The sequence below is a fragment of the Rhincodon typus genome, chromosome 30 (assembly GCF_021869965.1).
Source record: "Rhincodon typus isolate 14 chromosome 30, sRhiTyp1.1, whole genome shotgun sequence".
Classification (NCBI taxonomy): domain Eukaryota; kingdom Metazoa; phylum Chordata; class Chondrichthyes; order Orectolobiformes; family Rhincodontidae; genus Rhincodon; species Rhincodon typus.
The window spans coordinates 34,342,029-34,363,562 of NC_063361.1; the positions used below are offsets into that span (position 1 = coordinate 34,342,029).

Here is a 21,534-nt window from a genome sequence, read left to right on the forward strand (position 1 = left end):
TACCCTTAAGTCTCCATCTAATCATCTGCCTCAAAAACATTTGATTCTTACAATTTTCCAACTGGATTTTCCAATTCTTTTCCAACATACATGAAATCATTTAATCATGCAGTTCCATTACTTAGTTCTTGCTAATTCTTTCCTTCTCCATGACAGATTAACCAATGTTTTGATAGGTTGCCATTGACACGTGGGCTGTTACAAATTCATGTAATTCCAGTTCCTTTCACTCTTAACCTACTCAACACCAGGAAGACTCCAGCTGAGGATGCTGGACAGATGGGAGGAAAGTCTTTGGCAAATTTCCCATCCCATTACCCCGCCACCTTTAACTTAGTAACACTAAGGGTTATTTAAATTTTCACCCCAGCTTAAATCTACTAACTAAAAAGAAATGAAGGTACTTACTCTGGGACCTTCTCGGTCTAAGGCACTCAGCTACTCTTGGACAAAAACTAGAGACTGAAGGAGGGTTGGGGAGGTGCAGCCTGACTTTTTGGGTTATACTTTTGAAATTTGCACAAAATATTTCAGCACAGTAAGAAATGATAACTCCTCCCCATTCTGTCCATTGTACCATTCGGTGTTTTCAGTTTATAGACAAAGATCACAAGACAGGTTCATCAAAAAAAGCCATACTGGCACTTTCAGCAAACTGCAACACCACAGCTGCCTATTCGGCATAAGGAAATCAGGTCATATATTCTGTGTCTAAGACATTTATTGCATGTCATCACTTCCCACAAAGCAGCTTTACAACTGAATCTTTCCTTATAAAGTATGCAAAATCAAACAGTGTGCACATAAAGTCATGACACCTTGCTTAATATCCCAAAGTAATAAGTACATATGTACCAGAAATTATATGACTGCAATAACATTTAATGCAACAATACTGCTGTAGGTCTCCCATTAAAAAGACAGACTCCCGCTCACCATGACAGCAAAACAATTTAGTGAGGCATCAGAAAACTAAATCTTAAAATGAGAGACTACTTCTGATTATAGGGCTTTGCTTAAAATAATTAAAAATGTTTTTAAAAAAGCACTACAATGCCCAATAATTCTCATTTCAGTTTTAAAAAAACTCCCTGTAGGTTTGAAAAGGTTCCCATCCATTTTAAACAGGTAGGAAATACTTGGTAAGTGCCATCAGTAGCGACCTGCAAAAAGACAATAACATCAGATCAAAATCTGCAGATTTAAAAAAATCCATGGCAGGAAGGAAAACATAAGTCTCAATACTTACGGGGTGTGTAAGAACGAGATCGAGATCTGTATCTTCTGTAATAGGGTGAAGGGGAACGTCTCCTAGGAAAGATGAAAGCATAATAAGAAATCCAGAATACAGCCAGGAATTTAACTATGATCAGCACATAATCTGACTGCATACCAAACACCAAAGCTTCAAATGAAACTACCCACATCCATTTTAGCTCAAAATTTAAAGATATTCATTAATTGCTGCATAGTGACAACACAACTGTCCTAAAATACTCTTTAATGGTATGTTTGTGACTGTTTCTCTTTCCCTCATACAGGGTAATTCAACTACAAAAAACATCCACAGCCCTGATTTGATTGCAGGTAAGTACTTATTTCCAAGTTAAAATAGTGCAAAGGAGTGTGAAGGTTTGCATGCATAACTTAACATGCAGCCAGGAGTTCATTTAACTATCACAAGGTTAAAATCAACGTACATGGTATTATGTTGTATTGAAGCTCGTTTGGAAGAATAAGCCACCATGATTAACTTCAACTTGCATTTATAAGATACTTGCTTTTAATGCAGATCAAGGCTCATGGAGTCTACTGGAACATAAACAAAAGCAGCAACCGACCCAAAGAAAGAAATGGGGGGGTCATAGAATATTGATAAAGGAGCTGTTATATTATGTTTTTAAAAGGAAACAGAAGAATTTGCAGGATTGGAATTTCTGGACTGTGCAGCCTCATAGCCAAAGGCATTGCTTCTCAAGATGGGGCAAAGAGGAAAACGGAGTCAAATCTGGAAAAATGGAGTGTTCCAGCAGAATTTCAAAGCTAAGGAAGACAGCGCCATGAAGTATGAAAACTTAAAGTTGGCAATATTGCAGATCAAGAATAAATACAGGTCAGTGACAATTTCTATAGTATATACAGTGCGGCAAATGTTTTAAAAAAGTACTTTACAAGAACATTAACCTAAATTTGTTCAAATCATAGAAACAGGTAATTGGCCAGATGTCTAAAAGCTTGATCAAAGAGTTAGCTTTAAGGGCAGTTTAAAGAATGGTACAAAGCGAAAGGACAGGAAGCCGAATTGCAGCACAGGACAAGATATGAATAGCAGAGTTTAGAATAAGCTGTGATTTGCTGAGAATGGAGGATAGAAGACTGGGCAGAATAGCACGAGAATTACAGTCTAGACATTGGAGAAGTCAAAGTTGTCAGTTGGACAATCTAGCAATCCAATTCACACATTCCCTTCAAATTAATATTTGTTTGAATGTGCATATATAGAGCACTTTCAATTCGATCTTTGATGTAGATAAATTGTTGGGTACTAGGATACAGTTAATTAGATGGGTTGGGAGACTGTTGTCAAAGGTACGAGCAAAGAGACAGGTTTCAGATGGTTTTTGAAGGAGGCAAGAAAATCAACTTAGAAAGGGAATTCAAGTTACGTTTGTGGTAATATCTATGAATAAAGCAAATCCAATATGAATCCAGCATTACCTGTAGCTGTAATCCCGGTCATCATATCGGTCACTGTAATAGTCATTGTAATGAGAAGAACCAACACTGCTGAAAAATGTCAAAAAATGGGGGCACATGCCCAATTCAATAATGCTATAAAAGAAAAGTAATGTGCAAAAAAATAAGATTTGATGAAAAACTGAACTCACGTTGTTGGCCTGCCCATGTAGATCCCTGGAGTTGGAGTGTGGGGTCTTTTTGTAATGGAATAATCTACCCTAATGCGTCGGCCATCAAGTTCCATCCCATTAGCACGTTCTTTTGCCTGAAGGTAAAAAACACGACTGATTGTGCCATTCTTTATGCTTGTGGCTTGCAACAAGTGTAAATTCCAGCAACTAAATGAAATATTTATAACTTCCAATAAAAGGTAATTTGACTTGAGCTTTAGGTTATGATGTGCTTATGCAGCAACACAATTAGAAAGAAGCCTGCATGTGAATACTTTCCCTAATACCTGAAATTGATGTCTACATGGCCTAGCTTAACTGCTGTCACATTCAATTAAAAATGCTGAAGCTGGCCAATTTGCACATTTATCTGCAGTTGATTCAAAATTTTTAGTGTGTGGAATCACTACTTTTAAATTATTCTAATATTCCAAACAGGCAAATTATCTTAGATAACAAGGTGTAGAGCTGGATGAACACAGCAGGCCAAGCAGCATCAGAGGAGCAGGAAGGCTGACGTTTCGGGCCTAGACCCTTCTCAGGCAAATTATCTTGTCAGAATTGCAGCTTCATGTGGTAGCATAAACAGGATGCTATTGTAACTGAAACTGATCTGTGCTAATATATTATTAAACACTATTCAGTTAGAATGAACAAGAAACAAGATGTTTAAAACACACAGGTAAGGGGCAAAGTTATACTAACAATTTGGCTTTAGCATGCTAACAAACTTGCGAGCTACAAGCCCAAATAATATTTTTTCTACACAAAGCAGACTACTTCAGTTTCAATTACAGTCCAATTGAAAAATATAACATTTGTTGAGCGATATTAATGCAAAGGGATTTTACAAGTGGCTTCACAAAATGGGAATTTAAGAATAAGGTCATTTATCTACTCAAAGTGAAAAGCCAAGAAACAGTTTAATTAAACCAGATTGTTCTTTCCAATAAAAATGAACGGGGGGGGGGGGGGAGAAAGAAGAGGGGGAATTTAAAATGCAATCAGGAACTTGAAAAGTTTATTGTTTACACATCATTACAGATCAATGTAAACCAGGCTGGAGTTTCAAATTCCACTTCGTACGTTACTAAAAAAAGGCTTATCATGGAAGTTTACCTCTACTCCCAAAATATAAGCAATTTCAAATTATGCAAAATAAACAGTACAGCAGGCCAAGCACAATGTGGAATTTCATATTTTATCTGCTGGATTGGAAGGTTTAATAATGTGAATTTGTACTTTAAAAAACGTTGGTCTCGCATTTATAGGGAATTACCCAGTGATCTAAATGTATTCTTCTGATTCAATGTGGAAGCCTCGAATTCCATCAGCCGGAATGAAACAGTTTAGCAGTCTATCCACACTTGTTTCAAAAATACGGAAATGCTGAAAATGTTGCCAACTACATCACAATGTTCCAAAGTTACAGATAACACGAAAATAAACATTTTTTTAACGTGGATATTCCCATCTACTGACATCAACTATCTCGATCTATTATTTTCCCCAAAATATGTTGACATTTATAAATGAATCTACCAAAATCTTAAAACACCTGTTTGTCCCTAATCATAAAGACCTGCTATATACGTAATTTTATGAATCCTTTTCAGATCCACATTTTTTTAAAAAAGCAAAACTCGCCTTTCAATGTTTTCTCTATCAGACCACATGGCCTGTTACTTGCTTCTCGGTTTCCGCTTGTTCCTTTCCTCAGTCTTCGCTTGATAACGACTCATCTTTATCCAGTTCATAAAGAAGGCTGACAATCTCAGCAAATTAGTTACGCACTAATGCAGAAGTGCAAATTGCCGCGCTTCACCCTTCTCCACCCCAAACAAACCACCAACTCTAGGTGCAATTTGTATTTAAAAACTCCAAGCTTGTTTAGGGGCTTAGAAAACCAACTGCTGCTCTAATGTGAAATTTAAAGCACGAAGACTCGAGGTGAACTGGACAACACCTTACAGCAAAACTTAATCATCGACACTCAACATGTGCAACAGATATCTAGCTATTGTAAGATGCTCGGCCAGTGCTTTGCTGTTTGTCCTCTCTAGAGGGCGAGCATTGTCACCTCATCCCAAGGATCTGCCGCGATCTGGAATAGTTACAAAGAGCTGCACGCGCACCGTTAACAAATAAAATTCAGCCACGCTGTCCAATCAGCAAGCTCCACTTTGCAACAATCCAGGCGACTCTTCATCCAATCAAACTCGCGCCCCGGAGATCACGTGTACCCAGATTTGCAACGGTCGCGACAAATATTTAAAAGCTTGGGCCAATCGCATCAATTTCAAATTCTTTATACAACCCCTTTGCAAGTTTGTTTTTGCTTAAATGGGAAGTATATTCCAGGCCGTTCTATTAATACGACAGGATTAAACATATACTTCTGCGCGATGGATAAATTTTTGCACTTTATTCCATTTTCAGGCCTCCCTGTTTGAGAAGGCCGGTAATATTCAGTAGAGCCTGGTACGACCAATACAACTAGTTCTCGGCTTCGTCTTTGCGAAGAAAAAAGCTTATTAATTGGTGTTCAGTGTTTCAAAAAGGTTGGACACAATATGTACTTACTCTGATTCGACTGTTCTGTTGTACATTACGCACACCCAACTTGCTACCCACATTTAGCATCTTTGCAGCACTGAACCCAACGGTAAAACAAACCAACCTTATAGGGCTTCCTCACCTAGGTCAGGAAGAGTGCACTGCTGGAAAATTTTTACTTAATTAAACTGTTCAAAAATCATACAGCATTTTAAATTCACCTTTTAATGAGTTTCAACGTGACTTAATTTGAGGGACTGACTCAACAGTAAACATGTAGAACATAGAACAGTACAGCACAGGAATGGGCTCGTCGGCCTATGATGTCAAACAGGATGCCAAATTAAACTAATCCCTTCTGCCTGCTTTTGGTCTATATCCCTCCATTCCTTGCATATTGCTTATCTAAAAATTCCTTAAACATCCCTATTGAATCTGCCTCCACCATCACACCTGGCAGCACATTCCAGACTCCCATCACTTGGTTAAAAAAACTTGCCCCTCACGTCTCCTTTGAGCTTTCCCCCCTGAACTTAAATGCATGTCCCTTAGTGTATCTGGGCACATTTAGGCAGTGCTAATAATTTTGCCATTTATAACATCCCACGTAAAACAGACCTGGCTTATTATCCCTGACTGCAAGGATTTGAAAAGGTAAGAAAAGGGAGAGGGGGATTGGCAGCATTGCTCCATGAAACAATCATAGCACTAGAGGACAAACATCACTAATGTAGTTGATGGGTCAAACACAGTTGTGGTTTAAATTAAGGAACAGAGCACCTGTTTGATATATATAATTGCTCACCAAATTGTGGGGGCCACTTAGTGCGGCAAACTTGCAAATTATGGGAAGATGAGAGAACTACAGAGTAGCGAGACAGTCTTCAATTATCCTAATATAAACTGCCAAAAGTAACAATGTGAAGAGCACACAGGAAATCTGCATACAAAATAACTTCTTGGATTATTGTGTTTCAAGCCCAATGATTCAGGAAACTGTCAGATCTAGCCCTGGTGAATAAAGTGGGACAAATGGAATGTTTGGATGGGAGAACATTTGGGGAAGTGATTGTACTATCAGTTTTAGGACATTAATCAAAAAATACATTGTCCAAGTGTAAGAAGTCTTCACTGGTCAAGGGCCAACCTTGGAATCGAAAATCAGTGAACAAAACTAATTAACAATGGAGGCCTTTGGAGAGATGTGGTTACAGAATAGACATAATTAAACATGAGAAAGAATAGTAAGTCTTCAGCCCTTCAAGCCCATGCCTCCATTCAATGAGATGGTGCCGTACTTCAACTTCAACATAATTTTCCTGCACTACCCTAGTATTCCTTCTTGCTTTTTGTAGAAATCTGTTTCAAGCTTGAACATACCAGAGCTTCCACAGCCCTATTGATCTATCATCCAGAAAAGAAGCTTCTCATCTTAATCTGAAATGGTCTACCCGCTACTGAGACTGCATCCCCCGTTCTATAATCCCCCAGTCAGGGAAGCATCCTTCCTACATTCACCCCTGTTGATCCCTAGAAGAACTTTGCACTTTCAAATGTGATTACCCCTCTTTTCTAAAATCAATAATATAGGCACAGTATATTTAATCTTTCCTCAAAAGCAATCGCTCCATCCAAAAAGAATTCAATTAATCTTTATTGCATTCTATAGCAAAGTATCTCTTTCCTTAAGCAAGGAGACCAAAATTACCCACTATACTCCAAGCATGGACTCGCAGATTCTCTATAAATTAGAGACATCTTTACTTCTATACTCAATCCCTTTTATAATAAGGCCAACATGCCATTGCCTTAATTGCTTACCTACATGCAACTTTCAGTAATACGTTAACAAAGACATTCAAGTCCCTTTGAAGTTGAAAACTTCCCAGCCTCTCTCCATTTACAACAGACTGCAATTCAGATTTTCCTACCAATGCTCCGCATTTCCACTTTTTCCTATTTTTGAGACATTCCCAAAAAGGTAGAAAGGAGCAGCCAAATCCAGAACTTCTTGATTGACTAAAGGCACAGAAGTCAAAATAAGATAAAAGGAGGCTAAATACAATTGCATGGTTAACACCAGAAATTTAAAAAAGTAGACCATACAGCTCATTCAGCACGCTTTGCCATTCAATATAATGGCTGATCTTGCCCTTCAACATCTCTTTTCTGTTACTTACCATATCCCATGATTCTGAAACCCATCCTTGACTATCCCAGCCTTAAATGCATTCAGTGATAGAGACTCCGTAATCCTATGGATCAGAGAATTCCTAAGATTCACAAACCTTAAGGTGAAGAAATTTCTTCAGTCCTAAACAATCTGCATCCTAGCCTGATATTGTGCCATGTCTACCACATCTGCCCCATGACACTCCTTTAGAATCTTGCATATTTCAGGCCCACACTCTACTTGTTCACTAACCAATTCTCCATCTATGCTACTGTATCATCCCCAACTCCATGAACCTTCATCTTGCCTATGTACCTTCTGTAGCACCCTAATGAATGCCCTTTGAAAATCTAAGCATATTACATCTGATTTCCCTTTTTGTCACTCGTTACAACCTCAAAAATCTTCAAGTTTTTGAATGAGGATTTTCCTTTAGTTAAACTATATTGACTTGTTTTAGTCATACTATTCTTTTCTAAGTGCGTTAAGATTACCTTACCTAACCGTCACCTTAATAGAAGATTCCAGCTTTTCCCAACAATGATTAAGCTAACTAGTCTGTAGTTCCAATTTTTCTTACTCTTTTCTTGGAAAAAATAGTAACGTTTGCCAATTTCCAATTTGATGGGACCATTCCTAGAAAGAAGGAATTTTAGAAAACTATCGCATTCACTATCACTGTGGTTAACACATTCAGAACTCTGGGACCTGATCTACATCCCAAAGATTTGTTGAATTTTGGTCTGTAATTTCTACAACACACTTTTGTTGCTGATACTAATCTCAACTTCCTACTTTAACTCTTAGTTTATTGTCTACTTCAGGAATGACATTTGTGTCTTCTGCTGTAAATTCTGACAGAACATTTGTTGATAGAGAACTAGGATGTTGTAGAATGTAGGTAAAAGATCTAAAGGAAGAAAGGACAAAGAAAAAAGACAATAGATTAGTGGTTAATTCAAAAGGGAACCCAGAAGTCTATGAACACATAAAAGGTTAAAGAAAGGCTTAATTCCTCATCTTCCTAACTACTTGCTGTAGCTGCATGCCAATTTTCTTCATACTTTGCATGAGTAAGTCAAGTCTCTTTGAACATCACAGAAGTTTTGTAAAAAATCTGTCATATTACAACCCAAGTGAATAACCTCACCCTTCCCTACATTATAATCTACTATCCACCTCACTGCCCATTTAACCTCTTTGCAGCCTGTGTCCTTCCCATAGCTTACTTTTCCACCTAGATTTGTATCAACAAACAAAAGTTACTGATACTACCATTGAAACTAACATCACTTCATCAAGGTCACTTCTGTCACATAGACAGAACCACTATAGTTAGCCTGAAGGTCATTCTTTCCATTAAGCTGGATGAGTGTATGGCCACACAACAATCTACCATACTAAGTAGCACACAAAATAGGCTGCACACAACAATGTTCACTTTAAAATGCGTGCATACACAGCTGTGCACCTACCTTAAAAAGAACTGCGCAGTGCCAGTGGACTCGAATTATAGGGAGCATTGCTTAGGGACTCAGGCTAGCCAGTAGCGTTCCACTGAGGTTCAGGTGTGGCACACTTTACAACCCAACTAAAACCTTGTTGATTTAAGACATGAAGGGAGAAGTCACTTGGGTCAAGAACAGTAGTAACCAGTGGAACTGTACCTCAAGCAACACTAATGCCTTGAGCAAAGGTTGAAAAAAAATGGAATACTTAAAATGTTCTGTTCTTAAATAGTTCTGCTACCAAATAATCTCCTTCACAGCAAGGTTTCCATACACTAGAGGGCCAGTTACTTGATGTTATCCTGTTTTAAATTCATGGAAAGCAGCACAACAGGAAAAGGAAGTTTTGACTAGTAGTTAAATATACAAGTTGGTTTACCTTGAGGTCGTAAACAAATTGTAGCAATAGATCTGATATTTATTGCTTTTGCAAAGTTATCAGTTGTGTACTAGATTTAACTATCCCATTCGTGGCAAAACCTAGGGAAAGGCAACATTTTAAACTTTCTGATATGACTTCACTTAGGACAGAAATTACATGTCAGTTTGGATTGTCAGCAAAGCAAGAATTTGTTATTTCTGACTGAACAGTGGTTACAGAAAAAAAGCTTAGATTTTCCCTAATTGGGTACACATACTGTTATTCAAACATACTTCTTTTGAGTCTTCGACATTTTCAAAGTAGACAAATGCAAATCCTCTCGATCTTCCTGTCCGTTGATCATAGACAACATTTATTCCAGCAAGGGGTCCATATCGCGAAAATACTTCACGTAGTTCCCGTTCGGTGGTGTACAAGCTCAGGCCAAACACGCCTAAGCAATTATTAGGGTTTGGATTACTCTAGAAAAGAAACCAAAACAATAGATCAATTACAATTTTCAGAGTTCATTTCATGGGACAATAATGACATTAATATTTAAAATATAGAATGCTACCTCTCTGCAAATGTACCTGGAACTGTGGTTAATGGAATGTATACTTGTTTGGAGATATTCATTTCTTCTTTCAGCTATAAGCCAATGTTTAGAACAATAAGCCTCACTGACTTTTGGTTTTGTCTGCAATTTGGCAGATTAACATTCAGATACCTGACCCAAAAATAATCAGTATCACTGAACGCAGAGGTAAAATTAACAGATAAAGCCCCTTCCACCTGGGTTTCAGTTTGTTTTCCATTATATCAAAACACCCTTATAATTATGAGATAGTAGGAACTGCCAATGCTGGAGAATCTGACATAACGGGGTGTAGAGCTGGATGAACACAGCAGGCCAAGCAGCAGAGGAGCAGGAAAGCTGACGTTTTGGGTCTGGACCCTTCGGAAATGGGGGAAGGGGAAGGGGATTCTGAAATAAATAGAGGGGGAGTGGAGGCGGATGGAAGATGGATAAAGGAGCAGATAGGTTCCTCCGGAGGCCTGGAGACCGCTTTGTGGAACACCTACACTCAGTTCGCGACAAACGACTGCACCTCCCAGGTGCCAACCACTTCAACGCCACCTCCCACTCCTTGGACAACATGTCCACCCTGGGCCTCCTCCAGTGCCACAACGATGCCACTCGAAGGTTGCAGGAACAGTACCTCCTATTTCGCTTGGGAACCCTGCAGCCCAATGGTAGCAATGTGGACTTCACAAGCTTCAAAATCTCCCCACCCCCAACCACATCCCAAAACCAGGCCAGCTCGTCCCCGCCTCCCTAACCTGTCTGTCCTTTCTCCCACCTATCCATTCCTCCCACCTCAACACCCACCCCCACCCCCGCCTCCTTGACCTGTCACTCTTCCCTGAACTGACCAATCCCCACCCTAACTCCCCAAATACACACCTTTACTGGTTCCATACCCGCCTCCTTGACCTGTCAGTCTCCTCTCCACCTATCTGCTCCTTTATCAATCTTCCATTCGCCTCCGCTCCCCTCTCTATTTCAGAATCCCCTTCCCCTCCCCCATTTCTGAAGAAGCCCCGAAACGTCAGCTTTCCTACTCCTCTGATGCTGCTTGGCCTGCTGTGTTCATCCAGCTCTACACCTTGTTAACCCTTATAATTATGTTTCTTTTCAGAAATTGCTTTTAAAATTATTTAAACCACATTAATTTTATTCATGAGCAATAATTTTGATCAACAAAGCAGAGAAAATAAAGGCACGAGAAGGAGCTTGACAAACCTATGGCTGTTGAATGTCTATCTGCATAACTGTATAATAGGGTCAGAGTATACAGCGTGGAAACAGACCCTTTGGTCCACTGGTCCACAACGGCCACGTTCCCAAACTAAACTAGTTCCACTTGGCCCATATCCTTCCAAACTTTTCTTATTCATGATTTCATCCAAGTTGTCTTTTAAATGTTGTAACTGTACCTGCATCCACCACTTCCTCTGGCAATTCATTCCACTATGTAAAAAAGTTGCCCCATATGTCCTTTTCAAATCTTGCACCTCTCACCTTAAAAATATAGCTCCTAGTTTTGAACCCCCCCACTTTTGGGGAAAAAACAACAACTTTTGTTGTCCTTGTCTATGCCCCTATTGATTTTATAAACCTCAAAGGTCACCCCTTAATCTCCAACTCTCCAGCGAAAATCGTTTCAGCCTATCCAATCTATTTTTATCACTCAAACCCTCCATTCCTAGCAATATTCTGGCAAATCTTTTCTGAATCCACTCCATCTTCATAATAATCTTCATATAACTGCACACAGTACTCTGTAAGAGACCAACGTCTTGTACAAGCTCAACATGACATCCCAATTCCTATAGTCAAAAGGTCCAATGAAGGCAAGTGTGCTAAATGCTTTCTTAACCACCCTGTCTACCTGTGGCACAAATTTCAAAGAATTACGTATCTGAACCCCTAGGTCTCTGCTCTATAACACTACAGAAAATGCAAGGGATTCCCTCTTTCACAGTTTTGTGAAATTTTTACCACTCCTGTAAGGAATTGTGCTTGCTGGAGCAACGTTCTACCATCAGACACCCGTGAGCATTTGCCACATTATTCAAGTGGTCTAAGATAAGGGCATCACAACATTAGTTCCAGTAATCCTGTTTTAGGGGCTTTGGAAGGCAATGCACAATCCTTGCTACAAATTTGGATTTTGAATCACAATTCTGTGTGACCTCTTCCTCCTCCTTCTCAATTCAGCTTCTCTGTGCACCCATCAGTAGCCTGTGCTCAACCAGCATTGAAAGACAGTTGACAGGAGGTCAGAAAATACACATGGTGCGAACTGGTTTTTCAAAAATGCAGGAAAACCAAATAAGAGCAAAACAATCATTTGGAAGACTCAAAGTGAAAAAGCACTAAGCAAATTGAATCAAGTCAAAGGTCTTGTAAAAAGCTAAATGAAAAACATTTAAATTTCCTGCCAAATCTTTCATGGCACTAACTGGTCACTTAGTATACAGCCTTATTTCTGGTCGTGGCTCCACAGTACTAAAGTCATACTTACGTTTTTAGGAAATGCATTAAGATACAAGTAGAGTGTTAAGGAATAAGTGCAATGTAGGACCACATTTTCTTCTACAGCTTGCTCAAGATAGACTGATTGATAGGTAAACTAATGAATTTACCTTTTGTTCTGACGGAGATCCAAACTATATAGTTAGGACTGCAGTTAAATGAGATCTTGAACTGCTAATCTACTTCAATATATTGTTGTAACCCGTTCCCGTACTCTGTACAATTGCGCTGCCAAAAGGCAATGATGCAGCACTTGCAAGATCCATGATTATTGGTTGAGAAATGACTTTCAAAACTGCAACTTTCTTGCAATTTAAACTTCACAGGAACTGATCATTAAAAACAGTAATAACATACACTGACCCTATTTCCAATATGACGTCGCCTTCTCGATATGGGAGAGTGGCTGTTGCTTCGCCGCCGTCTGTAGACAGGGGAGTAGGATCGGCTCCTGTGCCTCCTCCTGTATGACCGTGTGTGAGATCTGGATCGAGAATAGTACTTGGACCGACGTCGAGAGCATGACCTGTTAAAATAATACAAGTAGACAATTCTATTAGAGGTGCTTTTATAATGGAATAACCTTTATTTCCTACATTACAGCAGCAACTACACTTAAGATAGTGCATTAGCTATACAGTGCATTAAAGTAACACAAGGCTGAGCAAGACAGGGTATTAATGCAATTCTTACTTTACATGCAAACAGTAGATCTCAAATTAAACTTATTTCCTCAGACAGCTAGTGACTAAATTTGAATGAGGGGCTTGACAGTTTCCCTCATTAGCTTACAGCATAAATCTAAGTAACACAGCACTGAGCAAGGAATATACCAAGTTGAGAGAATGTACTACTTATCACCAGACAGCAATTTAGGCAAATAGTACAGAAGCATTTAATGGGAAGCTTAGACCAGACAGCAAGAGGTTTTATTTGGGCATACTCGTCTGACCAGCATTTATTGCCCTATCTAGATGCCCTTGAGAAGGTGGTGGTAAGCTGCCTTGAACCACTGCAGTATACAGTAGGTACATGAATAATGCTGTCAAGGGAATTCCAGGATTTTCACCCTGCAAAATGAAGGAACAGCCAATATATTTCTAAGTTAGGACAGCAAGTGGCTCAGAGGGGAACTTGCAGATAGTGGTGCTCCCATATATTGTGCTCAAGTCCTTTTAGATGGAAGTGGTCATGGGTTTTGAAGGTGCAGTCTAGGGATCTTTGGCAAAATTTCTGCAGTGCATTTTGTAGATAGTACTCACTGCTGCTAATGGTGGAGGGAGTGGTTGTTTGTGGCTATGGTGCTGATCAAGTGGGCTGTTTTGTCTTAGATTGATGTCAAGCTAGAATGCTGTTGGAGCTTCACTCAACCAGGCCAGTGGGGAATATTCCATCATGCTCCTATCATGTGCCTTGTAGATGGTAGATAGGCTTTCAGGAATTTGGGTGGGGGTGTGGTTTCTGTTATATTCCTAGCCTCTGACCTGCTCTTGTAGACAATGAATTTGTAGAGAGAGTGCGCAGTTGAGTTTCTCAATAATAACCTGCAGGATCTTCTTTGAGATGGACATTGCCTTGCATTTATGGAGCTGAATGTTTCCTGCCACTTGTCAGCCCAAGCTTGGATATTGTCCCAGGTCTTGTTGCATTTGAACATAGACTGCTTCATCAAGAGATGGTGCTGAACAGCAGACAATCTTCGGTGAACATCCCCAGTTCTGACCTTATGATACAGGAAAGGTTAATGATAAAGCAGCTGAAGTTGACTGGGCCTAGGACAGTACCCGAGGCCACTCCTGCAGAGTTGCCCTGGAGTGAGATGACTGACCAACAACCACAATCATCTTCCTACCTGCCAGGTATGACTCCAAACAGTGGAGGGTTTTCCCAATGATTCTCACTGATTCCAGTTTTGCTATGGCTTCTCAATACCATACTTCGTCAAATGAGGCCCTGCTGTCAATCTGACCTCATCTTAAGCCAATTAGTAAGGAAAGACAGATGAGGGCTCAAATGGAACACAATCACGGACTGGTTGGGGCTATTTCTGTGGAGTTTTATTTATTAAAATATGTAATGTTTGTGCAAGACAGGGTACAGTGAATTAGTATTCTGGGAGCTACAGATAGTCATACTGTTCCTAAACAGGAGGCATTTGCTACATGACTAAGTTTGAATCAAAATTCATACTGCAATGAAAACAGTTTAATACAGGTTTAAAGCAAAAGCTGTTTTTAATCAAGTTATCAAAGGAAAGGCTTGGAAAGGAGTTGTTGACAAGGTTGGTGGTTTTAAACTGATTAAAAACAGTTTTTCTTTAATGCCAGAAAGTTTTTGTATGAGCCAAATTAGATGGAACAGTAAGAGTGCAACAATCGTCCCCAGGCTTTGATCAGGAAGGAGAAAGCTAGTTTGCATGACTCGAGGTCAGCGTCAGGCTGGTATATCCTATGGGACTCATTTCAGGTTCACATGTTGAATGTCAGCAATCAGAAATAGATATTGGAAGGACAACCAGACAGACCAATGCAAAGTTAATACTTCCTAAAGAATGGCATGGGAAAGAGCTAATCAGTGTTTGAAGCATTAAAAATATCACCCGAATGTAAAATCAAGGATGTAAGAAAGTGACTGATTGATTTAAATTAAACATTTAAATTCTTAATTAACTTATTTTAATGAGAATAAACTTGCATGGAGGAAATTGGTGACAGTAGCATTCACTCACAGATCAAAGTTTATGTTCCAGCCTCAGCTCAAATGAATGGCAGAATAGACAAACCTCACTGAAGCATACAAAATTCTTAAAAGGCTTGAACAGGGAGACGCTGGTATGATGTTTCCCATGGCTGGGGAGTCAACAGCTTGTTTAAAATCTTAGCGTGAGGCTGCTCACCCTTGGGCTTGGATAAGTAATTGTCACCTAAAGGAATTCAATATTTTTGACATTCTCTACCACAGATACTCAACAATATATTCAAGTTGTAGGTTAGACACATTTTTATGTACTAAGGAAAGCTAGGGATTTGTGCAAAGTGTGGGTTGGTGTAGCTGACGTAGGAGATCAGGCTCAGGGCCTTTCTCCTACTTCCTGTCTTTTATCTACTACCTTGAACACTATTTTGTCGAGAACACATTCTTTTGTTAGACGGAAGAGGAAGAAAGGAGCTGGGTAAGACTGATCTACATTACCCGGTTATTTGAAGCCACCCAGAAATTATGAAGTTGTAGTTCAATTTGAGTTCAAATAGTATATTTGAATTATGCATAGCTGTCCCACCAGCAGAGACATACAGTATGGAAACAGACCCTTCAGTCCAACCAGAGCATGCCAACCATAAGCCCAAACTAAACTAGCCCTGCCACTTGTGCTTGGCCCATTTCCCTCAACATTTCTTATGCATGTACTTATCTAAAGTGTCTTTTAAACATTATAACTGTACCAGCATCCACTGCTTCCTGTGGAAGTTCATTCCACACATGAATCAGTGTCAAAAAAAAATTCCTTGCAGAATACCACATCCCCCGTTTGCCAATTTCAATCTCAGGAGCTGCCTTAATCTCTAGTCCGTTTGTCCTGTTCAGTAGTCAGCTTGCTATAGATTTTGCCATTTACAAGGTCAGTAGCAAAAAAAAGGCTTAACATCACGTCTAGATAGATGACAGACAAAATTAAAAGACATGCAAATTCTAATAAGAATGTAAACTTCACACTATAAATTTTCAGACATTTTCAGTATACATACTTAAAAGATATACAAGTTCTTCTATAGCACTTTCACTCACCGCGACCTGGACCTTGAACGAGATCTAGAGAATGATGTTTGTGATCCTGACAGGTTTGATGCCCTTGATATAGAACGCGACTCAGATCGACTTCTGGACTTGGCACGTTCAGCTGTACTCCTGCTCCGTGATCTTGATGTTGACCTCCCATTCTAAAGCATTGGAACATTTCATTAGCAAACAAAAAACATGTAAAAACTTCAACTCCAACCTAATCAGGCAAATATCTTATTCTCAACTACAACACTTAATTTCTCCTCAACCACCTCCCTAATAAACCAAACCCCAATTAACCTAGCTAGAACGTTAAAATTTCCCTAAAATCATATTGTACCAATTTTTTGTCTATAAATCCATCTGATTATTAATTTTAGCATGCAATTTATACTACAACTGTAGCATACAGACACAAATAGACTATATACATTACTTGGCCTAGGTATCTTTTCTTCAGACACCTTCTTTTAAATTTACTTCACTTGCTTTTACTTTTTTCTTTTCTTCATTCTTCATTTTTCAGTTTTCTCACACCGAGTATTCTTCACCTTCAAACCACTTAATGCCTTACACCATGCATGCTCTTCTATCTGACCATTCTTCGCTCTCATTTCAGCTTCAAATTTATTTGACTGATCTGCAATACTTGTGTGTATAGTCATTATCTTGATTATCTTCCATTATTCCACCTTCTTCATGTATATTAACCTTAATGGAAAAAGAATATTCAGCATGATGAGGTATATGGGTTCAGATTAAAACGTGTAAATCTTAATTTCCCATTAAACTTGCTCCATCCATTTTGGGATTTTGGTTTTTGAATTGTCTATTGGGCTAAGGATAAACAAATTAACTTTTACTTATTTTCAATAAATCAGGGATAGTATGCAAGTTCCTTTGGCTCAGATGATAAAATAAGCACTCCAGTGAAGTAATTTGCTACTTTAATAAAAACTGTGCGGCAAACTTTTTAAGCAAATCTGCAACAAAAAATTAAAAGAACCATACAGGTCATCCACTTTATTTCCACAGGTTTTAATATCCAGAATACATTAAGAGTGGGTACCATGACGATCATGCTATCCTTTAACTTGATAGTAGGATTAAATTCAACATCCAGCTGTGTTAACAGCCTCCTTCTATTGCTTTAAGGGCTCTTATGAAATTAATTCCAACACTTACTGAGGCCAAGACTGCATTTACACTACAACTGTAGCACTGTTTAACACTGAAGTCAAACTTGACTGTGACTCCCATGTACATTATAATTTCACTAAGGACAAAGCTAACCATTCCGCAACAATGCTATGGTTGTAAAGTAAAAGCTGTCTAAATGACTATGAGAAAACTTTTATTTCCCTGTACTAACATCCATGCCTCGATCCTAATGAGCACAGGGAAAAAACCATCAAACAATACGTTGGAATGAACCAGCTTTTACTTCCCATTACATACACAAACTGATTGGGAACCAAAGGCAGCGTAGGGGACTATATTGAAATCAGCATTCTTTTTCTGTATTATGCTGTATCACAAGTCCCAAGGATTCATTATTCTGGAATGGTCAGGATTTTAATACAATCACAATTCTTAGTGTTGCTACAATTTCTCATAAACTAAAACATGGATAACATAAAATAGGACACTTTAGGATTAGGACAGCAGTTCTGAATTGATCAACTAGAAACAGTGGTACTAAATCAGTCTTGCAACTGTAGGAGAAATTCTAAGAATCATGCGAGTGTTCTCAAAAAGGTTAATAATCAGTGATTCTAGGATGAAAACAGCTTATGCTAAAATGGGTGTGGTGCAATAAAGATGCCTCTTTTGAACCCATATTTAATCCTTTTGCTAGACAAGACTCAAAACGTTTGGGGGTGGAGGTGTATCATTGAATGAATGATCTGGCACTTTTAGATTCTGGTGTTTTTTGCTTTAGAGGTTAACAAGGCTGTGAGGTAATTAAGACAAGGTGCAGGGCTGGATGAACACAGCAGGCCAAGCAGCATCATAGGAGCAGAAAGGCTGACGTTTCGGGCCTAGACCCTTCATCAGAAAAGGGGGAGGGGAAGGGGGTTCTGAAATAAATAGGGAGAGAGTGGGAGGCGGATAGAAGATGGATGGAGGAGAGGATAGGTGGAGAGGAAACAAACAGGTCGAAGAGGCGGGGATGGAGCCAGTAAAGGTGAGTGTAGGTGGGGAGTTAGGAAGGTGATAGGTCAGTCCAGGGAGGACGGACAGGTCAAGGGGGCGGGATGAGGTTGGTCGGTAGGAGATGGAGGTGCGGCTTGAGGTGGGAGGAAGAACAGGTTAGGGAGGCAGGGACGAGCTGGACTGGTTTTGGGATGCGGTAGGGGGAGGGGAGATTTTGAAACTTGTGAAATCCACATTGATACCATTGGGCTGCAGGGTTCCCAAGCGGAATATGAGTTGCTGTTCCTGCAACCTTCGGGTGGCATCGTTGTGGCACTGCAGGAGGCCCAGGATGGACATGTCGTCTGAGGAAGGGGGGGGGGGGGGGCGCAGTTGAAATGGTTCGCGACTGGGCGGTGCAGTTGTTTATTGCGAACCGAGCGTAGGTGTTCTGCAAAGCGGTCCCCGAGTCTCCGCTTGGTTTCCCCGATGTAGAGGATGCCACACCGGGTACAGCGGATGCAGTATACCACATTGGCAGATGTGCAGGTGAACATCTGCTTGATGTGGAAAGTCTTCTTGGGGCCTGGGATGGGGGTGAGGGAGGAGGTATGGGGGAAACCCTGCAGCCCAATGGTATCAATGTGGATTTCACAAGTTTCAAAATCTCCTCTCCCCCTACCGCATCCCAAAACCAGTCCAGCTCGTCCCTGCCTCCCTAACCTGTTCTTCCTCCCACCTCAAGCCGCACCCCCATCTCCTACGGACCAACCTCATCCCGCCCCCTTGACCTGTCCGTCCTCCCTGGACTGACCTATCACCTTCCTAACTCCCCAACTACACTCACCTTTACTGGCTCCATCCCCACCTCTTCGACCTGTTTGTTTCCTCTCCACCTATCCTCTCCTCTATCCATCTTCTATCCGCCTCCCACTCTCTCCCTATTTATTTCAGAACTCCCTTCCCCTCCCCCTTTTCTGATGAAGGGTCTAGGCCTGAAACGTCAGCCTTTCTGCTCCTATGATGCTGCTTGGCCTGCTGTGTTCATCCAGCCCTGCACCTTGTTGTCTCTGATTCTCCAGCATCTGCAGTTCCTACTATCTGTGAGGTAATTAACACCAGAGGACTGAACTTTAAGAAATATCACTGATTCATAGAATGGAGATTTCTTTGCAAGCAAGGCTAGTGTTTTGACACTACAGGTCATTATTAGTTTAGCTCAAGTTCTTTGTGGTAGGTGCAAAGGTTCTCTGCCTGGTATATGCAGAATGCCATCTGTAAAATCCAAAACAGCATCTCCAATAGAGAAAGATTACAGGAAGGTTAAATATTAAGTTGTTTGTCAGCTAGATACAATCACATTCCACCAAGACATCCAAGTTTCAAGTTAAACTACAACAAAAGCAAGAAACAGCTACCAGCACCAGTGAATTTGTCCAGGAGCAGAGGATCCAGAAGAGACAGGTGGTCACTCTAAATATTGGGGTTCATGATTAACTTTGCTCAAGAGGCTAACACTACCTTCCCATAAAAAATGGTTACCACTTCTGAGCTATAGCTCAGTGAGATTGTAAGCACAAGTAGACCTTATGACCTATTCATTAGACCAGTTATTTAATGCTTTAAACTTTGCCAGCTAATAAGTCTAAACCTAAATACCTTTCTCTAATTTCTATCAAACTCAAGCACTAATCAACCTTCTAATCAGAAAGCGGTTAATGTTGATTTACTGTGATATAACTGTCTTTGAAACCTCTCCTTTGTCAACTTTATATGTACATAATGTTTATGTTTAAGCACAAGTTATTATTTTACTCTGAATAACCAACTGTCAGTCTATGAGTTTGTTCAGACTTCAGACAATTGGCGAAAGTTAATTAGTTCACTCAGTGAGGCCCCTGATTTAGTGGAATAAATGAACTAGCTCCTTTAAGAAAAATTTAGGAGCATAATTCTTAGGTATAAAGAACTGGTTAATCCCAAACTGTTTCTTGACAAAGGGTAAAGCGTTCAAGATTTGACCAGTGTTCTTGATTAGCATTTTTGTTAGTGTATCAATCTTAGCATTCACACATTACAGGATCTCAATAAATGAGGGCTTTAGAAGACTGCTATTCAATTGGTTATCTTTAGAACAAACTTTTATATTCTTTTTTATAATTCATTGGTACAGTCCAGAAGTAAAACCTAAAACAATGCAAGAAGAGTTAATATACAGAGTAGACATTCAGGACTATGAAACCATGCCAAAATCATTTAACAGGATGGTGATTACATCAACTGGTCTTTCTCAATTTCAAAGGGCTCTGCGTTTCGATAATAATTTCTATTCACCACTGCCTCAGTCACAGGTATTGCCTTTCCACTCCCAATGTTAAATAAATCAAAATGCATTAAGACAGGAACAGAAGTAGATCAGTCTGACAGAGGACTGTTGTTCGAAGATTAAGGTTCATCTGTATCTTAATTGCTTTGACTTCACGTCCCGTACTACCCTTGGCTACAAACAATTTATCCAACTTGGATTTCAAATTATTAATTAATGGGATGTATGTATTTACTGCTTATGGGAGAATGTTTTACACTTTTTTTGAAAATGTTTCTGATGGTCTCTTGAATAGTGTGATATTCATTTCAAGGTTACATTCACTTATCCTAGACTCTTAGCAAAAAAGATTTCTTGCTATGAACTCGATCAATTCCTTTAAAAATCTTAAAATTTGAATGAAATCACCTTGTACCCTATATTTCAGAGAATTTAAGAACTGATTTATGTAATTGCTTTTCAAAATTTGAGCCCTGGAGCCATTATATTCTTGCTGCATTGCTTCAAGGCCAACACAACCTCTCCAAGTGTGATAATCAACAGATTATCCTATAACAGCTTCCTGAGACAATCGGAGTTCAGGAGATGCCTCCCAAATGCCTAAAACTGGAACTAACATTAAAACAACAAGGTGTAGAGCTGGATGAACACAGCAGGCCAAGCAGCATCAGAAGGGCAGGAA

At 39.6% G+C, this 21,534-nt stretch overlaps 1 protein-coding gene across 7 annotated transcripts in view; it reads right to left on the reverse strand.

Annotated features, from left to right (window-relative positions):
* Positions 1–703: 703 nt before the first annotated feature.
* LOC109914038 (transformer-2 protein homolog alpha-like) overlaps positions 704–21,534 on the reverse strand; it is a 25,086-nt gene continuing 4,255 nt past the window's right edge. Inside the window, exons 2-10 of one of the 7 annotated variants that reach the window (XM_048614475.1) lie at positions 16,827–17,101; positions 16,397–16,548; positions 14,155–14,333; positions 12,974–13,136; positions 9,801–9,989; positions 2,889–3,004; positions 2,719–2,787; positions 1,250–1,311; positions 704–1,163 (exon numbers count right to left, since the gene is read on the reverse strand). In XM_048614475.1, the coding sequence (XP_048470432.1) occupies positions 1,153–1,163; positions 1,250–1,311; positions 2,719–2,787; positions 2,889–3,004; positions 9,801–9,989; positions 12,974–13,136; positions 14,155–14,279 (735 nt within the window). In that variant the 5' untranslated portion in view covers positions 14,280–14,333; positions 16,397–16,548; positions 16,827–17,101 and the 3' untranslated portion in view covers positions 704–1,152. Of the gene's footprint in view, positions 1,164–1,238; positions 1,312–2,718; positions 2,788–2,888; positions 3,005–9,800; positions 9,990–12,973; positions 13,137–14,094; positions 14,334–16,396; positions 16,549–16,826; positions 17,102–21,534 lie in introns of those variants that run through there. The other 6 variants (XM_048614472.1, XM_048614473.1, XM_048614474.1 and 3 more) reach the window with 6 other exon arrangements.